The sequence below is a fragment of the Mustela nivalis genome, assembly GCF_964662115.1.
Source record: "Mustela nivalis genome assembly, chromosome: 7".
Classification (NCBI taxonomy): domain Eukaryota; kingdom Metazoa; phylum Chordata; class Mammalia; order Carnivora; family Mustelidae; genus Mustela; species Mustela nivalis.
Window position 1 is genome coordinate 67,659,400 of NC_139026.1, and position 19,957 is coordinate 67,679,356.

At 40.7% G+C, this 19,957-nt stretch overlaps 1 protein-coding gene across 1 annotated transcript in view; it reads right to left on the bottom strand.

Moving 5' to 3' along the window:
- Positions 1-19,957, bottom strand: part of LOC309870271 (liprin-beta-1-like) — a gene marked incomplete at both ends in the record, with an annotated part of 44,158 nt that overhangs the window by 6,786 nt on the left and 17,415 nt on the right. Inside the window, 7 exons of the mRNA XM_082742451.1 lie at positions 254-386; positions 2,517-2,549; positions 3,013-3,184; positions 5,387-5,456; positions 6,761-6,817; positions 7,791-7,906; positions 13,315-13,469. Coding sequence (XP_082598577.1) covers positions 254-386; positions 2,517-2,549; positions 3,013-3,184; positions 5,387-5,456; positions 6,761-6,817; positions 7,791-7,906; positions 13,315-13,469 — 736 coding nt within the window. The remainder of the gene's footprint in view (positions 1-253; positions 387-2,516; positions 2,550-3,012; positions 3,185-5,386; positions 5,457-6,760; positions 6,818-7,790; positions 7,907-13,314; positions 13,470-19,957) is intronic.

Consider the following 19,957-nt stretch of genomic DNA (forward strand, 5'->3'; position numbering starts at 1 on the left):
AGAGACCTGAGGAGACCTTAGGACTTTAAAGTTAATGAGAACATTGCTTATGTATGGTCAGAAAAGATGTCTGGATTTACACTTTAACTGAGACCCAGTGAGTCAGTGCATCCCAGATCACAATCTTCCTTCCATCAAAGGAACAGCAAAGCCTTACAACTGCATACTTGTTTCTAGGCAATCTTCCATTTATTCCTACATTTGAGCAACACACAACACAAAGCCCCCTCCGGTTGTCTGCTGTGTTACTTACTTTCCAAAGAGTTTCGTGATACCTCTGGATTTCTTTTTGGAATCCGGCGATGGTGGAGATATCTGCGAATTTTTCGGCTGGGAAGATCTACCAGCCAGATCTAGGTGCTCAGCTGTCTCCTTCTCTGTTTCAGCTATTCCAAGAACAGAATACATACTTGGTGAGTTTTAAAGTACGGAATGAACATGACTAGATGCTACCCTTCTTAACTTTAGCAACTCTTCACAAATTCTTCTTCTGTTGGTCTGTAAAGAGCACCCTACAAATATTACAGATGGAACACAAATTTATGTTCTGCTTTACCGTCTGCTGTGTATCAGTGAATGATGTGTATAATATCGCATATGATATTGTGCCTAAATACATTAACTCACAAATTACCACCTCTTTGAAGTTCAAAGGTGGGATAGGATTGCCACATTCTTTAAGTGATCTGAGATCACTTAAATTAATCTCGATTTTTCTGCAGCACTTGGTACTGCTGACATTCTTCCCACATTCTCCAAAAACATCATCTCCTTCATCTTGTTAGGACAATCTCCCAGATCTGTCATCTGATCGTTTCTTCTCTGTTATAGGACCTGTTTTCTCCTCTTCTTCCACTCCGAGATTCTGTTCTAGGCTCCTGCCAGCAGGATCTCTGAACAAGTTCACCCACTCCGTGCCTGGCACAAAATGATGGCTTCCCTCATTCATAAGCAGCCAGTATCACAATCTCTGGTCCTAATCTCTCTCCCCAGACTCAGGATCTGAACGTTTATGGATATTCCCAATGTGCTGTGCCAGGAACATCTTAGACTCAACAAATCCATCCAATTCTCAGAAGAATTCTCTTAGATTTTCTTATTTAATATTCCCTTGATACTAATTAATATTCTTCCTGTTACTCCCATTCACACTCTTTGGCATTTTCTTTTCACTCCCTCCTCTCCTTTGGCATTTACATCAGATCCTAGTCACCAAGCCCTGGCGGTCTTTTTTCAAGAGAGTTATTCCTATTTATAACTTGCTATGTCCTACTGAGAAAAGACTGTACTGGATATGCACACATTTTTCTTTTGATATAAAATCAGTGTCTGTTGATTCTGCCTTGAAAGAGTAACATCCAAATTTGCTACGCCCAGTTCTCCCAGCATTCTCTATTTCTTAATTCTTTTACCTGCCCCTTAAGACATGATCCCCCACTAACAAACACAAGCAGTACTGTTTCCTCAGTGTGAGACGACACTTTTACGGGAAAGAAAAAGTTGTACAAAAATCACAGAAATGGTGTTTCAGCAAGATACAAAAGTTGCAGAGGTTGACTTTTCTACGAAGCACAGCTGTGATTATAGGTTATAATAAGCAGCACTGGGCTCTTAGCATTAACAATGTATTTCTTCTAAGAAAGATGCAAAAACATTTGAAAATGTTGTCTGGATTTTATTTATCCCATGTGTATTCTAGAAATGTAAGACTGCAAAGGGAGAAAAGTAACCTGTGCTGACCCACATGAGTTGGTGTATGGGTATCTCAGGGAAAATCCAAAGGAACCTTTCCATCCAAACCCCAAAGCCATCATGGGTACGGGTATACCAGAAAATGTTGCCTAACTCACCCTCATTCTAAAAGCATCCTGTTTTCATTTTTTTGTTTTGAGGATGTTTCCTCCCTCCCATGCCCCACACTTTTAAAAAGGAAAACGGAGTTTCCCCTCTCCTAAAATCACTCTAGGGGAGGCTCCTTAAATATCCCAGAAATCTTCCTCCAGTGTCACTAAATGCCACTTCCATCTTCAAAGCAATAAATGTCAGAAGAACATTCCCTTAAGAAAAGTCAGTCTAAAGCAATCATTTGCAATGTCTTCTACAGACTTCTCGATTTGGCTGAAAACATTGCTCTCTGGGGATAATGGAGACATGGAGAAGGAACTGTCAGGACCTGGGAGTTAGTGTGAGACAGGATGCACCGGAAGGGTGAGAAAGCTGGAAGGTACGAGGCAGGAGAGTCCTGCCCTGGACTCTGAGGGTGCCGTGCGCTTCTGGGTCCTCCCAGAGCTCCTGGCAAGGTGTCATTAGCAGGGGTTAAAATAGCACGTAGGCTGGGAAGCAAAGACTCTCCAGAAAGTTCACTTTAGCAGCAGTTGGAAGGAACTCTCTGGAGTCGAGGACAACATTTTCTGATCGCTGCCAGCTTGCTTTCTAGAGATCGCAGATACCAAGAGCAAGGATTAGTCAGCCTGGAGGACAGCACTGGCGAAGGCTGGCATGCAGGGGTACGATACCTAGGGTGGGTGCACTGGCACTTCGTTTACGATCTTCAGATATCCCAACAATGCACACAATCACACGCAGCCCAATGGAGAGAACACAGGAGAATGACAAAATGAAACACAGCTCAAAGTCCTACTCACAAAATACACACGGGGGAGGAAAGGCAAGCACTGCGCTGTGCTTCCAACATCGCAGACTCCATTAGCAGGAACAATATGGGGTTAATTGGTCCACTTTCGAAACAGATGAGAAGCTGTTTACAATGAACTCAGAGAGTGTCAAGGGTTTTGGTCTTTCCTCTACACTTATACTCCAACAAGGAGAGCAGGGTGATGGCCTGCACAGAGCTATCTTTACCACCGAATTAAACCCAAGGGGGCAGTTTCTTGCATTCACCTTCATTTCTGAGAACGAGAAACGCACAGATCAATGAACCAGGGAAGGGAGGGGATTGACCTTGTCCTCGTCCTGAGTGAATTAAAGCAAAAGCACGCTGGCCATACGTACCCAAGTTTGGTGCACTTGCTGTCCTCTTGTTACTTTTTATTTTAAAAAAGCCACGCCCAAAGAATGATCTGGCTTTCCGAGTGCCAAAGGGGTTGTCGTCCACGGAAGCATCACGCCCCGGAGCTTTCGGAGGGAGGCCCCTGAATGGGCTGCTTTCTACAGGAGCTTTATCCTAAAAGACAAGTAATAATAAATGGAACACAGCGTGGCTGTGCACAATTAGGAGTACACGCTGGGCACAACACCTGATCTGTTACACATGTGATTTTATTTAAAAGAATCACAGAACTGATAAGTTGATTATGAACACCAAGCACCATATTACAATTTAGAAAGTCAGTTCTGAAAGCTACTTAGGAAGCAAGAGCAGCAACAAAAACATGTTCATCACTGACCTATAACCGGCATGCTTCAGATGTGAAGTATTTAGGACATAGAAATTCTCAAGCTTTATTTTATTTGCCTCATTCCCCCAATGACATGGAAATAAGGTACTGCATAACCAGAATACCAGCAGGCTTCCTATTTTTCGAATGGTTATGACATGACTAGGCTACAATGCAGTTCACAGTCTTTGTACCGTAACTGCATCAGAAGCCCAGCGTAATATAATCACTGTGCAAAGTAGGCGTTATCTCTAAGCTTCTACACCAGCAGCAGAAAGAGATTCTACTCCAGTTATTTAAATATTCTACTCAAGGAATTACTAGTCAAATGAGGACACAACCAGTGACTGTTAAACATTTTGTTTTTGAGAGGGTGTTCTGAGACATATTCATTACCTTGCCTGCAAGTTACCCGACACAGATCACCAATTTTCAAACACTATGACATGCTTGATACACTTAACACCAAAACTAAACTTGTTATAATTAAATTTTTCTTCATCGATTCAGAAGATTCTTTGGCTGTCTCTAATAGGTCAAGGTCTTTATCGCGAAACTTAACTGTAATTAAGTTATACTTCTAAGTACTGTTGATTTTTTAGCTTTCTTGTTATTTGAATTAGCAGTTCCAGTAACATGATCTATTATATTGTTTTAGTAGGATCCAAAGATGCTTTGATTTGCATGCCCTCATTCCTCTAACATCTCCTGCCCTCTGTTTTTGTTTTTGCAGAGGTAGAGAAAGGGGAGAGGGGACACAAGCTTTGAAGGTGGTTATTTTATCCTCTGAATTTATTGCTCATCGTAACTACAAGTTTATAGATGCCACAGTTTAGTGCAACTATTACCTATGTCTCACCACAGATGTCAAAATCATTTAATCATTTATTGAATTGGCAAGACAAAAAAGGACAAAGGATGCCTGTAATTACAGCTGTGTGCACAGTCCATGCCTTATCAGGGACACCTACATTACAACTCAAGGCATTCAGAGCCAGCAGTCAAGGGAGTGCATCTGGAAGTGGCCTACCAGAAGGTAGCCTTTACAGAGTTAATGGTTGAAAATTGGAGGAAGAACGAGAGCCCTTGTTGATGAGGTCTTTAAAAAAAAAAAGACAAAAAAACAGAACACCAAAATGTTTGCTGTATACACAGTGGCTATATTAAATAAACAGCTGTTCTCGGGCGGGTGACCTAAGGATGTTTTGTGAGGTCTTAGGAAGCCCAAATATGATAATTAAGAATATCACTAGCCTGATTGAGAGTTGGGGGTTTTGTCTGTTTTTTGTACCTCCCCAACAGTTTATTGAGGTGAAACATAAAAAGTAACTGAACAATTAGGGGACATTAAGTACACTCACGGTGTTATATAACTGCCACCTCCACCTAGCTCCCAAACATTTCCATCATTTTGAATAAAACCCCTCACCCTGGAAGCAGTTTCTCTCCGTTCCTCCCTCTCCATCTCTGGCAACCGCCAAACTGGGTTCTGTCTCTATGGATTTATCTACTCTACATACTTCACATAAATGGAATCGTGGACTATCTGATCTTTCGTATCTGGTTTCTTTCATATAACATGTTTTGGAGGTTCTGAGTTTGGGTTTTTTGGAGACAGTTAAGCAATCCCATGTATCAGACATCACAAACATTTTTCCATTGTAATCTGGACATAGGAATGGCTTCATATATTCACAAACTGTTACACACAATTCTAGAAATTAAAATAAACTTTCATCTACTTCTAAGCTATACAATCTCAGTTCCATTTATTTCCAATAATGGCTAATTAGTCTTCAGTTGTGATTATATACACTAGTTTCAACTGTTCATATTCACCCTTCTTAATATTTACCATTAACTGTGGTATCTAATAAATCTGCATTAGAGAAACCTCAAACTCTTCTTGAGAGTTTTCTTTGGAAAATGGGAAAATGTGAGGATCCCTAAATATTTGCGTCTCAGGGTAACAGACAGAGAAACAACACAGAACCAACCCCATCTGATGACTCTTTCTTCAGATTGCCCAGGCTGCTGGACTTTTGCAGACTTGAAGTTCTAAAAATAACAATAATAGTAATTAGGATTAATAATAAGTGGCTCTGGTGCCACTGTTTCTTAGGAGAATATCTTGGAAAGAAACTAAAACTGTGTGTGGGTTGAATCCTGGTCATAAAAGAAAATCCGGATTCAGGCAGTCACTTATGTGCTTTACTAAATTATAACATTGAGTTCTTTTAAAAGCAGAGGTGGTTAACTGTCCTGCCAATAACTCTAAATGTCCCACACATGTTAGAATAGCTGGAAAAACACTTAGGACTCTCCTTGTGATGTCAACATTTGAAAATAAAACAGCATTTTTCCATGGACCAGTGGTGTATCCTTTTATGTATACATTTAGACCAGGAACTTTTTTATTTTTTATTTTTATTTAAATTTTAGTTAATATACCAGGGAACTTCTAAAACACTCACATACTATTTATATATAATCCTTGTAATTAAAATAAAGGACAGAAGTGTTACTTTTCAATTCACAAAGGAATCCATTTTCTGAATCTGGCCAAGTAGTTCATTTTACAGTTCTGATCGAGGCATACAAGAAAAATCCCTCTGGCTGCCCATAATAATTTGTTTGCTATCCTTGCAAAGGTGAAGTGACACTGTAAACATCCAGAGATTTTTTTCCCTTTCACATAACTAGCATTCAAGTGTACAGGGCTGTCTTTTCAAAAATGGAAGTCAGGAATAGGTGACCAGTTTAGAGAGAGAAAAAAGCTCTAAGAAGCAGAGTAACACACATACACAAACTTTTAAAAGGCAATTCTCATGTACTCATGTGTACATAAGTTACTAGACTTGTCCAGTATCAAATAAAGTAAAAGAAATTGGTGAGAAAAGAGAAGATCTCATCTTTGAATACTGCTCTGGTAAGAGATTTTCCTAATTCAGACTTGAACTTGGATAAACATAGATAATGGACCGGTTTACTACATGGAGAATGCAAAAAACTACTGCAGCCTTTCCAGCCATTACATCATTCTCTGTGACTCTTTTCTGCTAGGGTCAAAATGCAAGCCAGTGCAAACCTGAAATTCAAAGCACTGCACTTCACATGAAAACTGATGAAGGAAGGCTAAAGCCGTGCAAACACTTGGCACGAGATAATGGATAACAGTCCATGAGCAAGTATCTCTTTGTTAACTCACAACCTCCCCTTTCCCTGACATCCAACCACCACACCTGCATTAATGTATTCAGGCCTCAGTCATCCGCTTCTCACAGTGGTCACTGTGAGTTTGTCAGAAGCTTCCTCTCTCCCAGGTATCAATGACATTTTCCACATTCAAGAACATGACTTACGAAAGACTATCGCACGGCTGGGTTTCAACAGAAGCACCAAGGATTATTTTTCCATCACTAAAAGAAGAAAGAAAAGAAAAGGAAAAAAAAAAATGGAATGTGTGTGCTTCACAAGTAAAAGACCATATATATTCTAAGTAAGCAGAACTGTCAAAAAAACAAAAAATTGTGCTGGGGAAGCGATTTCTCTTTTAAAACAGTCATGTGTGTTTTGTTTTGTTTTGTTTTTAAACACAGGCTCCATGCCCAGCATGGGGCTTGAAACCACAACCCTGAGATTAAGACCTGAGCTGAGATTGAGTCAGCTGCTGAATTTACTGAGGATTCCCAGCTGCCCCTCTCTTTTAAAATTTTCTACTATATTTTCTTTTGTTAAAAAAATATTTTACTTATTTATCTGACAGAGAAATCACAAGTAGGCAGAGAAGCAGGCAGAGAGAGAAGAGGAAGCAGGCTCCCTGCCGAGCAGAGAGCCCTATGTGGGGCTCGATCCCAGGACCCTGGGATCATGACCTGAGCCAAAGGCAGAGGCTTAACCCACTGAGCCATCCAGGTGCCCCTAAAATATTCTATTATATTTTCTTTTATTTGGTCTCATTATAAGGTTAAGTAATTGAGAACATGCTCCCTCAAAATTCTACTTGTTAATGGAGAAACTACTGTATCCCTGTCCCAAATCCTTCTTCCGAACAGCCTGGGCCACATGACCATTGCTATGGGGCTTGGGACCCACTGGCGGCTCCCCATGACTTAGGACATAAAACTTGAGTCCCCTAAAATCTCTCTCTAACCTGAACACCACACCTCCCTGGACTCCTGCCCTAGGACTTCTTGCTTCACACCCTTTATTTCAATAATCCAGAACTGACTGTAGTGATTGATTTACACTGGTCCCCTGGCACATGCCTTACAGTTTCTTGCCTCTCACAGTAAAACCTGTGTCTGTAAATAAATTGCAATGCACTCTTGTGTTTGCTTGATCTACTCTGCTGAACATTTATATTGCAATGTTGGGTCATAAATGACATACCTTTCTTCAAATGAAGTCTCTGGTTGAGGAGGCAATTTTGCGCTTTCAGACGTTTCCAGGCCCTTAGATGTTGGCAGTAATGAAGGGATTGAAACTTGTAAGATGCTGGTGTGGAACTGTAATGTAATTAGAGAAAGTAAAAAATCCAATAAATAAGACAGAAGTCACAGAGATAAAATAAAAATAACGGAGACAATTACATGGTCCATCAAAAAAATTTCATACACCTATGTTTAAAAACACTATTCTTCTATTTATAAAATGGTCTCTGGATATAAACATCAATGACTGTTAAAGTCAGAGAAAACATTCTGGAGGAAGGTCATTTTTTTTTTTAAAGGTTTTATTTATTTATTTGACAGAGAGAGAGTGATCACAAGTAGGCAGAGAGGCAGGCAGAGAGAGGGGGGAAGCAGGTCCCTGCTTAGCAGAGATCCCGATGTAGGACTCGATCCCAGGACCCTGAGATCATGACCTGAGCTGAAGGCAGAGGCTTAACCCACTGAGCCACCCAGGTGCCCCAAGGAAGGTCATTTTTGAACTTGGTTCTGAATAAAACATAATACCATCAAGTAAGTCAATAGTTGATCCTGACAACTTTAAGCCCTAGTAAAAACTTTGGTTCTAACCTTATGCAAGTCACTTAACTGGGCACCAGTTTTCTCCTCTGTAACATGAGAATGGCAATGCCTACCTGACAGGGTTGTCATGATTTGAGATGAGATTTGGGTAAAGTGCTTTGTAAACACATCTGTTTTCACTTTATTTTCTATCACTAGTCTAATATAGAATGTTGTTCAAACCAGATTTTTTTTTTTTTTTAAGATTTTATTTATTTGGGACGCCTGGGTGGCTCAGTTGGTTAAGCAGCTGCCTTCGGCTCAGGTCATGATCCCAGCGTCCTGGGATCGAGTCCCACATCGGGCTCCTTGCTCCGCAGGGAGCCTGCTTCTCCCTCTGACTCTGCCTTGCACTCTGTCTGCCTGTGCTTGCTCTCTCTGTCTCTCTCTGACAAATAAATAAATAAAATCTTTAAAAAAAAAAAAAAAGATTTTATTTATTTGACAGAGAGAGACATGGTGAGAGGGAACACAAGGAGGAGGAGTGGGAGAGGGAGAAGCAGGCTTCCCACTTCCCTGAGCAGGGAGCCTGATGATGGGCTCCATCCCAGAACCCTGGGATCACGACCTGAGCAGAAGGCAGACACTTAACGACTGAGCCACCTAGGCACCCATCAAACCAGTTCTTTGTGGATACCACTTAAAACACTTGGCTTAGTAATACTACAGCAGCAACAACAAAAATGCCTAAAAACACCTTCCTAAACAAATGCTTTGTGTACCCTAAGGATGGAATCTATGGAACAAATTTTATACTCTGGGGTTAAATAATTTTCGATGACTGTAGAGCATTATGGTGTAAGAGCCCATCATAAACTACAATACATGAATCACTTAAAAAATATTGTGATAAAAAAATAAAATTTTCCTCAGTGAATTCAGTCTGCCAGTCAACCAACCAATCAGTGACCGTCCCTCCTTCTGAAGTCAGCCAGGAAGGTAGGGACTTACAACCTGGAACACACTTCTAGATGCCAATCAATCAATGACAGTCTCACCTCTGTAACCACACATCCACAGCGGATGTCAACTCTCTCTAGCCTCTGAGAGTCCCTCAATCCCTGAGCTCCAAGCAACCCCACATGCCCCACATATGATCAAAGAGACTGTCCCTGACCAACAAAGTTCACCGAGGTAACTAGATAAGCAATACATTTAGCTCTGTGGTTTTTTGTTCCAGTTACTGAGCGGTGGTCTCATTCCTTGACACTAAGAGGTTATAACATGTGAAGTCTGTTGAAATAATCTGATTGGGCCCAAGACGGAGTGGTTCGTGTTAAGCTCCATGTCAGTAAACCCAAGCTTAGCTAAGTTTCCGTGCTCGGCACTCCCAGAAAAGGCAGACCTAGGTCAACCAATCGGCACTTGCCTGCCCTTAGTAAGTTACCTGACCCACCCCGCCCCGAGACTTCTCTTTGCTGCACATTAAGGAAAGTAACCCTACTTAACCAACCAGCAAATGACCAGCCTGATCCTCTGCTCCTGCTTCCTTCGGCCTAAAAAAGCCCTTCATTTTGTACAGATCCGTAGAGTTCCTTTCCATCTGCTAAAACGGACATTGCCTGATTCATAAATTGCTGAATAAAGCCAGTAAGATGTTGCAAATTTACTCATTTGAAGTTTGTTCTTTAACAACAAGTCTGATCTTGTTGCTTCGCGATTTTTTATTTATTTATTTATTTTTTAAAAAATCTTTATGATTAGTTCTGGGCAATTTACAGAGCCATCATCCCTGTGTTAAAAATTTTCTCAGCTGAATTTTTTTTTAAAGATTTTATTTATTTGACACAGAGAGATCACAAGTAGGCCGAGAGAGAGAGGAGGAAGCAGGCTCCCTGCTGAGCAGAGAGCCCAATGTGGGACTTGATTGATCCCAGGACCCTGAGATCATAAACTGAGCCGAAGGCAGAGGCTTAACCTACTGAGCCACCCAGGCGCCCCTGAATTTTGTTCTTTAAGAAGTCCTATTGCTGTAAAATAGGAGATTACTTCACTCTCTTTTTTCTTTTTTTTTTTAAATTTGAATCTTTATGATTAGTTCTGGGCGAATTATTGAGCCATCATCCCTTGTGTTGTCAAGTTCACAGTAGCTCCCCGGGTTCCTAACATGGGGAAGGAAATGGCCCACTAACAAACTGATCCATTTCCTTGATTTCGTTTTGAACTTAGGACTTTAACTCCCAACTCCAATCTCCCTTCTAGCTCTTCTTTAACAATATGGCTGAACACACTCAATCCTCATCAAATCATTCTGGTTCCAAACGAAAAGTCTCATTAAAGTACAATTCACATAGGAAAGACTTTTTTTAAAGAGACTATCTGGGCAAATCTTACATGTAACATCTGCCATTCTGTAAATAGGCAGCAAGCATACTCATTGACTGTCAAATGTTATTTTTCCCTTCAGTAGAAATATAATTAGCAATTAGGGGATTTTCCCCCTCTAACATATTTTTTATTTCCCCCTCTAAAATATTTTTTATTCCTTAACTAATCCTTTGCCTCTTTTTTCCAATTTTATTGGGATATCACTGACATGCAGTACCGTATAAATTAAAAAGAAAAAAGAAAAGGAAAGGAAAAAAAAACACATTTTTTTCCTTGCAATGAGAACTTTTCGGATCTACAGTCTTAGCAACCTTCCAGCATACCAGACAGCAGTGTTAACTATAGTCATCACGTTGTACCTTATACCCCCAGCACACTTGTCTTATAACTGGAAGTCCGACCTTTTGATCACCACCTTCCAATTTCCCCTACCCAGTAATCCTTATGACTGACATCTTTTAGCCCTCTCCTATAGTGAAGAGAGAAATGTTTCCTCCTTGAATTCATTTTCATGCAATTCAAATTTCATTTTCTCATTAGGTAATCAGCAGGAATAGATAGGAAAAGAAAAGATGCCACTTGGTTTTTTTCTCACTGAATACAGTAATACGTTAAAGGAAAGACGACCAAAGGGGGAATTGGAAAACATAAGGTAGTCAAGACTATTTAGTTAAAAAACAAAAACAACAATAACAAAAACAATTTTTCCCATTCCCAGTTTCTCTAGACAGTACACTGCACTAAAATTAAAAGTTCTAGGGCAAAGAGGGAGGTGCTGTCAGGAAGCCACGGGTGTGCCTAGGTTAAGACCTCAGGAAGACTTAAGGTACAGCTGTCTCATTGAAACCTTCAAAAAGTTCGACAACTCTAAAAACAGAGGGATATTCCATAGCAGCCATACAGAAAACTTAAGATAGAGAAAGTCTTATGGTGAAGATAATTGTGGATATCCTTTACCTGACGGAGTGGATTATAAATTGATTCATAAGAAATGCCAAATGAATAAAATATTATACCAAATAGAACCAAGAGGGACAGAGATAGTAGAAGGCAGAAGGCCCTAGACCCGTATAGATACTTTTGCAGAAAACAACTCATCTGCAATTACAGGTTCTTTCTCCTGGAAATGGAAAGATGACTCCCAAGGAACAACCAAGAGCCCAAAGGTCTGGGCCCTGTCAAGGAACTGGCCACACGAGCCTGGCTGGATTTGGGAACTGCTACTGACTAATGATACGTGGGTGTCTTCCATGTCTATGTTCCCTCTTCTTGAATGGGAATGCCCAGTAGTTACTATGCCCATTCCACCACTGCATGTCAGGTGTGTAGGGGACAAATGACTTGACCTTGAATTTCCTGGTTCTTTACATGGAATGGAGTGCTACTCGAGAAGCCAAACCTGAGCAGCTGCACCTACATCTTGACCGGGTCTGGATGACAAGGTCTTGGGATGCGGAAGCCTGACTGGAGTAAGACCAAGAGGTCTTTGATGAGGGGATGAGGACATTTTGCATGGGGGAGGGATATAAATGATTGTAGCCAGAGAGTGGAGGGCAGTTGTACTAGTCGAATATGGTCGTAGGGGTATATGCCATCCCATGTGTTCTTCTCAAATGTGATATTACTTGTCCATCAAGAGGTAGGGTCTTTGTTTCCTCTCTGTGAATGTGTGTGGGCCTGTGACTACAGGAGAAGAGATGCCACAGGGTTTCCGAGTCATAGCATAAAAGATGATATAAATATGCCCAGTCCTCTTATTGGGATGCTCATCCTTAGGATCTAAACGCTCTGCTAGAAGAAAGCCAGGGAGTCACAGGTATTTCCAGCTAGGGCCTCAGCTGAGGTCCTGTCCAACAGTAGTACCAACCAACCATGTGATATACAAATGGGTAGCCTTCAGATGACTCAAGCCTCCAGCCTTCACACCATTCCAACTATTGCCCAGTGGAGCGAAGAAGAAATGCTCCTGCTGAGCCTTACCCACATCACACATTTGTTAGCAAAACAAGTGCTGTCATTCAAGCCACAAATTTTTGGGGTGGTTTGCAATAGGTAATGGAAACAGATTTTGGCACCAGTCTGATGTGTGAAAGAAAAGTTAATGATGAGTTCAAGACTAAATATTCCTGTCCAGCTGCTTTTTTCCAAGTCTAAAGAAGTCAGGGAAGATTTTAGACCAGAATTTTTCAGAGACAACATTGGAAGTGACTAAAACCAACTTCTTTATATAATCTCACGTTATCCCTCTTCATTTATTCCCTATTTGTTCTTTACTAATAAAGATTATTATTGTGTAGATTGTAATCCATTTAGGATGACATCTTTCTCCCATGTTCTTCCTGAATTATTTAAGCAATTTTGACATTGCCCAAGGTATTTATTTATTAAAGAGGGGGGGAAAAACCAATCTTTCAAATAAAGTCCTAGCAGACTGAGTTTTGACATGAAAATTGCTAAGACTCAGTCAGTAGCCACACTGAGAAAAGATCCCAGGTCTTTCCTGCTGTCAACAGCATTTTAACCTTCAATGACACAGTCTCTTCACTACAAAGATAATTTTGAGAGTCTGTAAATACCTCTTCTGGAACACTTGTGTTGAATGGGTCACGACTGGGAGATCCCGTGACTGGTGTAGATGATACACTTTTCTCCAGGTCACTAAAACCCTGCGCATCCAGCAAAGTGGAGACGGAACCAGAAGTGAGCAGACCGTCCAAGTCGCCATCTTGGTCTAGGAAAAGGAGAAAAATGGCAGCTTTTCATTTACATTTCATTTTTGGAGGAAGAATACCAACTGAATATAAAAATTTTTCCCATCCTCAAAAATCAAAAGTGAGTTTCCTTTGAAATCCTTAGAAAAATAACAAGAGGACCTCTAGGAGAAATGTTAAACTATGAGCACCTGGAGCCTGAGGGTGGTATTAATAGCTATTACCACAGACTCACAGCCTTGAAATCAGAAGTTCATTTAGTCCAACAACCTTCCCTAATTTTGTTTCAGAATTTGGGGCTTTACAAATTTCAGTTCAGAAACAACCAAGCTGGGGAGGAGTCAAGATGGCGGAGAAGTAGCAAGCTGAGACTGCTTCAGCTAGCCGGAGATCAGCTAGCTAGCTTATCTTAAGATTGCAAACACCTGAAAATCCATGGGCAGATCGAAGAGAAGAAGAACAGCAATTCTGGAAACAGAAAAACAACCACTTTCTGAAAGGTAGGACCGGCGGAGAAGTGAATCCAAAGCGACGGGAAGATAGACCCCGGGGGAGGGGCCGGCTCCCGGCAAGCAGCGGAGCAAGCGCGCACAAAATCAGGACTTTTAAAAGTCTGTTCCGCTGAGGGACATCGCTCCAGAGGCTAAACCGGGGCGAAGCCCACGCGGGGTCACAGAAGGATCGAGGGTGTCTGAGTGTCACAGAGCTTGCGGGTATTGGAATGGGAGAGCTGGCTACAGAGAGAGAGCCGACAATAAGCTCACAGCTCGGTGTTACCTTGAACCGGTCGCAGCCTCGGTGAGCTCGGAGCGCGGCTGGAGGTCAGGCAGACGGGAGTAACTGGGCGCTGTTCTCTGAGGGCGCAGTGAGGAGTGGGGCCCTGGGCTCTCGGCTCCTCCGGGCCTGAGACCAGGAGGCCGCCATTTGTATTCCCGTCCTCCGGAACTCAACGGAAAGCGCTCAGGGAACAAAAGCTCCTGAAAGCAAACCCGAGCGGATTACTCACCCCGGCCCCGGGTAAGGGTGCTGTAATTCCGCCTGGGGCAAAGACACTTGAGAATCACTACAACAGGCCCCTCCCCTAGAAGATCAACAAGAAATCCAGCCGAGACCAAGTTCACCTACCAAGGAGTGCGGTTTCAATACCAAGGAGAGCAGCAGAATTACAGAGGAGGAGAAAGCCAAGCACGGAACTCATGGTTTTTTCCTGTGATTTTTTTTAGTCTTGCAGTTAATTTTTTTCTTTTTCATTTTTTTTTTTTTCCTTCTCGCCTTCGGGTAAATTTTTTTTTTTTAACTGTTACCTTTTTCTTTTTTAACGATTTTTTACTAGTTTATCTAATATATATATTTTTTCTTTTTTACATATTTCTTAGGTGTTTTCTTTTTTAAAAAATTCTTTTCTTTTTAATTTCTTTTTTCTTTTTTTTTCTTTCTTCCTTTTTGAACCTCTTTTTATCCCCTTTCTCCCCACTCACGATTTTGGATCTCTTCTCATTTGGTTAAAGCATATTTTCCTGGGGTTGTTGCCACCCTTTTAGTATTTTACTTGCCCCTTCATTTACTCTTATCTGGACAAAATGACAAGACGTAAAAATACAACACAAAAAAAAGAACAAGAGGCAGTACCGAAGGCTAGGGACCTAATCAATACAGACATCGGTAATATGTCAGATCTAGAGTTCAGAATGACAATTCTCAAGGTTCTAGCCGGGCTCGAAAAAGGCATGGAAGATATTAGAGAAACCCTCTCGAGAGATAGAAAAGCCCTTTCTGGAGAAATAAAAGAACTAAAATCTAACCAAGTTGAAATCAAAAAAGCTATTAATGAGGTGCAATCAAAAATGGAGGCTCTAACTGCTAGGATAAATGAGGCAGAAGAAAGAATTAGTGATATAGAAGACCAAATGACAGAGAATAAAGAAGCTGAGCAAAAGTGGGACAAACAGCTACTGGACCACGAGGGGAGAATCCGAGAGATAAGTGACACCGTAAGACGAAACAACATTAGAATAATTGGGATTCCAGAAGAAGAAGAAAGAGAGAGGGGAGCAGAAGGTATACTGGAGAGAATTATTGGGGAGAATTTCCCCAATATGGCAAAGGGAATGAGCATCAAAATTCAGGAGGTTCAGAGAACGCCCCTCAAAATCAATAAGAATAGGCCCACACCCCGTCACCTAATAGTAAAATTTACAAGTCTCAGTGACAAAGAGAAAATCCTGAAAGCAGCCCGGGAAAAGAAGTCTGTAACATACAATGGTAAAAATATTAGATTGGCAGCTGACTTATCCACAGAGACCTGGCAGGCCAGAAAGAGCTGGCATGATATTTTCAGAGCACTAAACGAGAAAAACATGCAGCCAAGAATACTATATCCAGCTAGGCTATCATTGAAAATAGAAGGAGAGATTAAAAGCTTCCAGGACAAACAAAAACTGAAAGGATTTGCAAATACCAAACCAGCTCTACAGGAAATATTGAAATGGGTCCTCTAAGCAAAGAGAGAGCCTACAAGTGGTAGATCAGAAAGGAACAGAGACCATATAAAGTAACAGTCACCTTACAGGCAATACAATGGCACTAAATTCATATCTCCCAATAGTAACCCTGAATGTGAATGGGCTAAATGCCCCTGTCAAAAGTCACAGGGTATCAGAATGGATAAAAAAACAAAACCCATCTATATGTTGCCTCCAAGAAACTCATTTTAAGCCCGAAGACACCTCCAGATTTAAAGTGAGGGGGTGGAAAAGAATTTACCATGCTAATGGACATCAGAAGAAAGCAGGAGTGGCAATCCTTATATCAGATCAATTAGATTTTAAGCCAAAGACTATAATAAGAGATGAGGAAGGACACTATATCATACTCAAAGGGTCTGTCCAACAAGAAGATTTAACAATTTTAAATATCTATGCCCACAATGTGGGAGCAGCCAACTATATAAACCAATTAATAACAAAATCAAAGAAACACATCCACAATAATACAATAATAGTAGGGGACTTTAACACTCCCCTCACTGAAATGGACAGATCATCCAAGCAAAAGATCAGCAAGGAAATAAAGGCCTTAAACGACACACTGGACCAGATGGACATCACAGATATATTCAGAATATTTCATCCCAAAGCAACAGAATACACATTCTTCTCTAGTGCAAATGGAACATTCTCCAGAATAGATCACATCCTCGGTCCTAAATCAGGACTCAACCGGTATCAAAAGATTGGGATCATTCCCTGCATATTTTCAGACCACAATGCTCTAAAGCTAGAACTCAACCACAAAAGGAAGTTTGGAAAGAACCCCAATACATGGAGACTAAACAGTATCCTTCTAAAGAATGAATGGGTCAACTGGGAAATTAAAGAAGAATTGAAAAAAATCATGGAAACAAATGATAATGAAAATACAACGGTTCAAAATCTGTGGGACACAACAAAGGCAGTCCTGAGAGGAAAATATATAGCGGTACAAGCCTTTCTCAAGAAACAAGAAAGGTCTCAGGTACACAACCTAACCCTACACCTAAAGGAGCTGGAGAAAGAACAAGAAAGAAACCCTAAGCCCAGCAGGAGAAGAGAAATCATAAAGATCAGAACAGAAATCAATGAAATAGAAACCAAAAAAACAACAGAACAAATCAACAAAACTAGGAGCTGGTTCTTTGAAAGAATTAATAAATTTGATAAACCCCTGGCCCGACTTATCAAAAAGAAAAGAGAAAGGACCCAAATAAATAAAATCATGAATGAAAGAGGAGAGATCACAACTAACACCAAAGAAATACAAACTATTATAAGAACATACTATGAGCAACTCTACGGCAATAAATTTGACAATCTGGAAGAAATGGATGCATTCCTAGAAACATATAAACTACCACAACTGAACCAGGAAGAAATAGAAAGCCTGAACAGACCCATAACCAGTAAGGAGATTGAAACAGTCATTAAAAATTTCCAAACAAACAAAAGCCCAGGGCCAGACGGCTTCCCGGGGGAATTCTACCAAACATTTAAAGAAGAACTAATTCCTATTCTCCTGAAACTGTTCCAAAAAATAGAAATGGAAGGAAAACTTCCAAACTCATTTTATGAGGCCAGCATCACCTTGATCCCAAAACCAGACAAGGATCCCACCAAAAAAGAGAGCTATAGACCGATATCCTTGATGAGCACAGATGCGAAAATACTCAACAAAATACTAGCCAATAGGATTCAACAGTACATTAAAAAGATTATTCACCACGACCAAGTGGGATTTATCCCAGGGCTGCAAGGTTGGTTCAACATCCGCAAATCAGTCAATGTGATACAACACATCAATAAAAGAAAGAACAAGAACCATATGATACTCTCAATAGATGCTGAAAAAGCATTTGACAAAGTACAGCATCCCTTCCTGATCAAAACTCTTCAAAGTGTAGGGATAGAGGGCACATACCTCAATATCATCAAAGCCATCTATGAAAAACCCACCGCAAATATCATTCTCAATGGAGAAAAACTGAAAGCTTTTCCGCTAAGGTCAGGAACACGGCAGGGATGTCCATTATCACCACTGCTATTCAACATAGTACTAGAGGTCCTAGCCTCAGCAATCAGACAACAAAAGGACATTAAAGGCATCCAAATCGGCAAAGAAGAAGTCAAATTATCACTCTTCGCAGATGATATGATACTATATGTGGAAAACCCAAAAGACTCCACTCCAAAACTGCTAGAACTTATACAGGAATTCAGTAAAGTGTCAGGATATGAAATCAATGCACAGAAATCAGTTGCATTTCTCTACACCAACAGCAAGACAGAAGAAAGAGATATTAAGGAGTCAATCCCATTTACAATTGCATCGAAAACCAGAAGATACCTAGGAATAAACCTAACCAAAGAGACACAGAATCTATACTCAGAAAATTATAAAGTACTCATGAAAGAAATTGAGGAAGACACAAAGAAATGGAAAAATGTTCCATGCTCCTGGATTGGAAGAATAAATATTGTGAAAATGTCTATGCTACCTAAAGCAATCTACACATTTAATGCAATTCCTATCAAAGTACCATCCATCTTTTTCAAAGAAATGGAACAAATAATGCTAAAATTTATATGGAACCAGAAAAGACCTCGAATAGCCAAAGGGATATTGAAAAAGAAAGCCAACGTTGGTGGCATCACAATTCCAGACTTCAAGCTCTATTACAAAGCTGTCATCATCAAGACAGCATGGTACTGGCACAAAAACAGACACCTAGATCAATGGAACAGAATAGAGAGCCCAGAAATAGTCCCTCAACTCTACAGTCCACTAATCTTCGACAAAGCAGGAAAGAATGTCCAATGGAAAAAAGACAGCCTCTTCAATAAATGGTGCTGGGAAAATTGGACAGCCACATGCAGAAAAATGAAATTGGACCATTTCCTTACACCACACACAAAAATAGACTCAAAATGATGAAGGACCTCAATGTGCGAAAGGAATCCATCAAAATCCTTGAGGAGAACACAGGCAGCAACCTCTTCGACCTCTGCCGCAGCAACATCTTCCTAGGAACAACGCCAAAGGCAAGGGAAGCAAGGGAAAAAATGAACTATTGGGATTTCATCAAGATCAAAAGCTTTGGCACAGCAAAGGAAACAGTTAACAAAATCAAAAGACAACTGACAGTGCTCGCTTCGGCAGCACATATACTAAAAATTGGAACGATACAGAGAAGATTAGCATGGCCCCTGCGCAAGGATGACACGCAAATTCGTGAAGCGTTCCATATTTTTCAGAGAGAGTCAATTATCATATGGTTTCACTTATTAGTGGAGCATAACAAATAGCATGGAGGACATGGGGAGTTAGAGAGGAGAAGGGAGTTGGGGGAAATTGGAAGGGGAGGTGAACCATGAGAGACTATGGACTCTGAAAAACAATCTGAGGGTTTTGAAGGGTTGGGGGTGGGAGGTTGGGGTACTAGGTGGTGGGTATTATAAAGGGCACGAATTGCATGGAGCACTGGGTGTGGTGAAAAATAATGAATACTGTTATGCTGAAAATAAAAAATAAATTTAAAAAAAAAAAAAAAAAAAAGGACACGTAAAAAAAAAAAAAAAAAAGACAACTGACAGAATGGGAGAAGATATTTGCAAACGACATATCAGATAAAGGACTAGTGTCCAGAATCTATAAAGAACTTAGCAAACTCAACACCCAAAGAACAAATAATCCAATCAAGAAATGGGCAGAGGACATGAACAGACATTTCTGCAAAGAAGACATCCAGATGGCCAACAGACACATGAAAAAGTGCTCCATATCACTCGGCATCAGGGAAATACAAATCAAAACCACAATGAGATATCACCTCACACCTGTCAGAATGGCTAAAATCAACAAGTCAGGAAATGACAGGTGCTGGCGAGGATGCGGAGAAAGGGGAACCCTCCTCCACTGTTGGTGGGAATGCAAGCTGGTGCAGCCACTCTGGAAAACAGCATGGAGATTCCTCAAA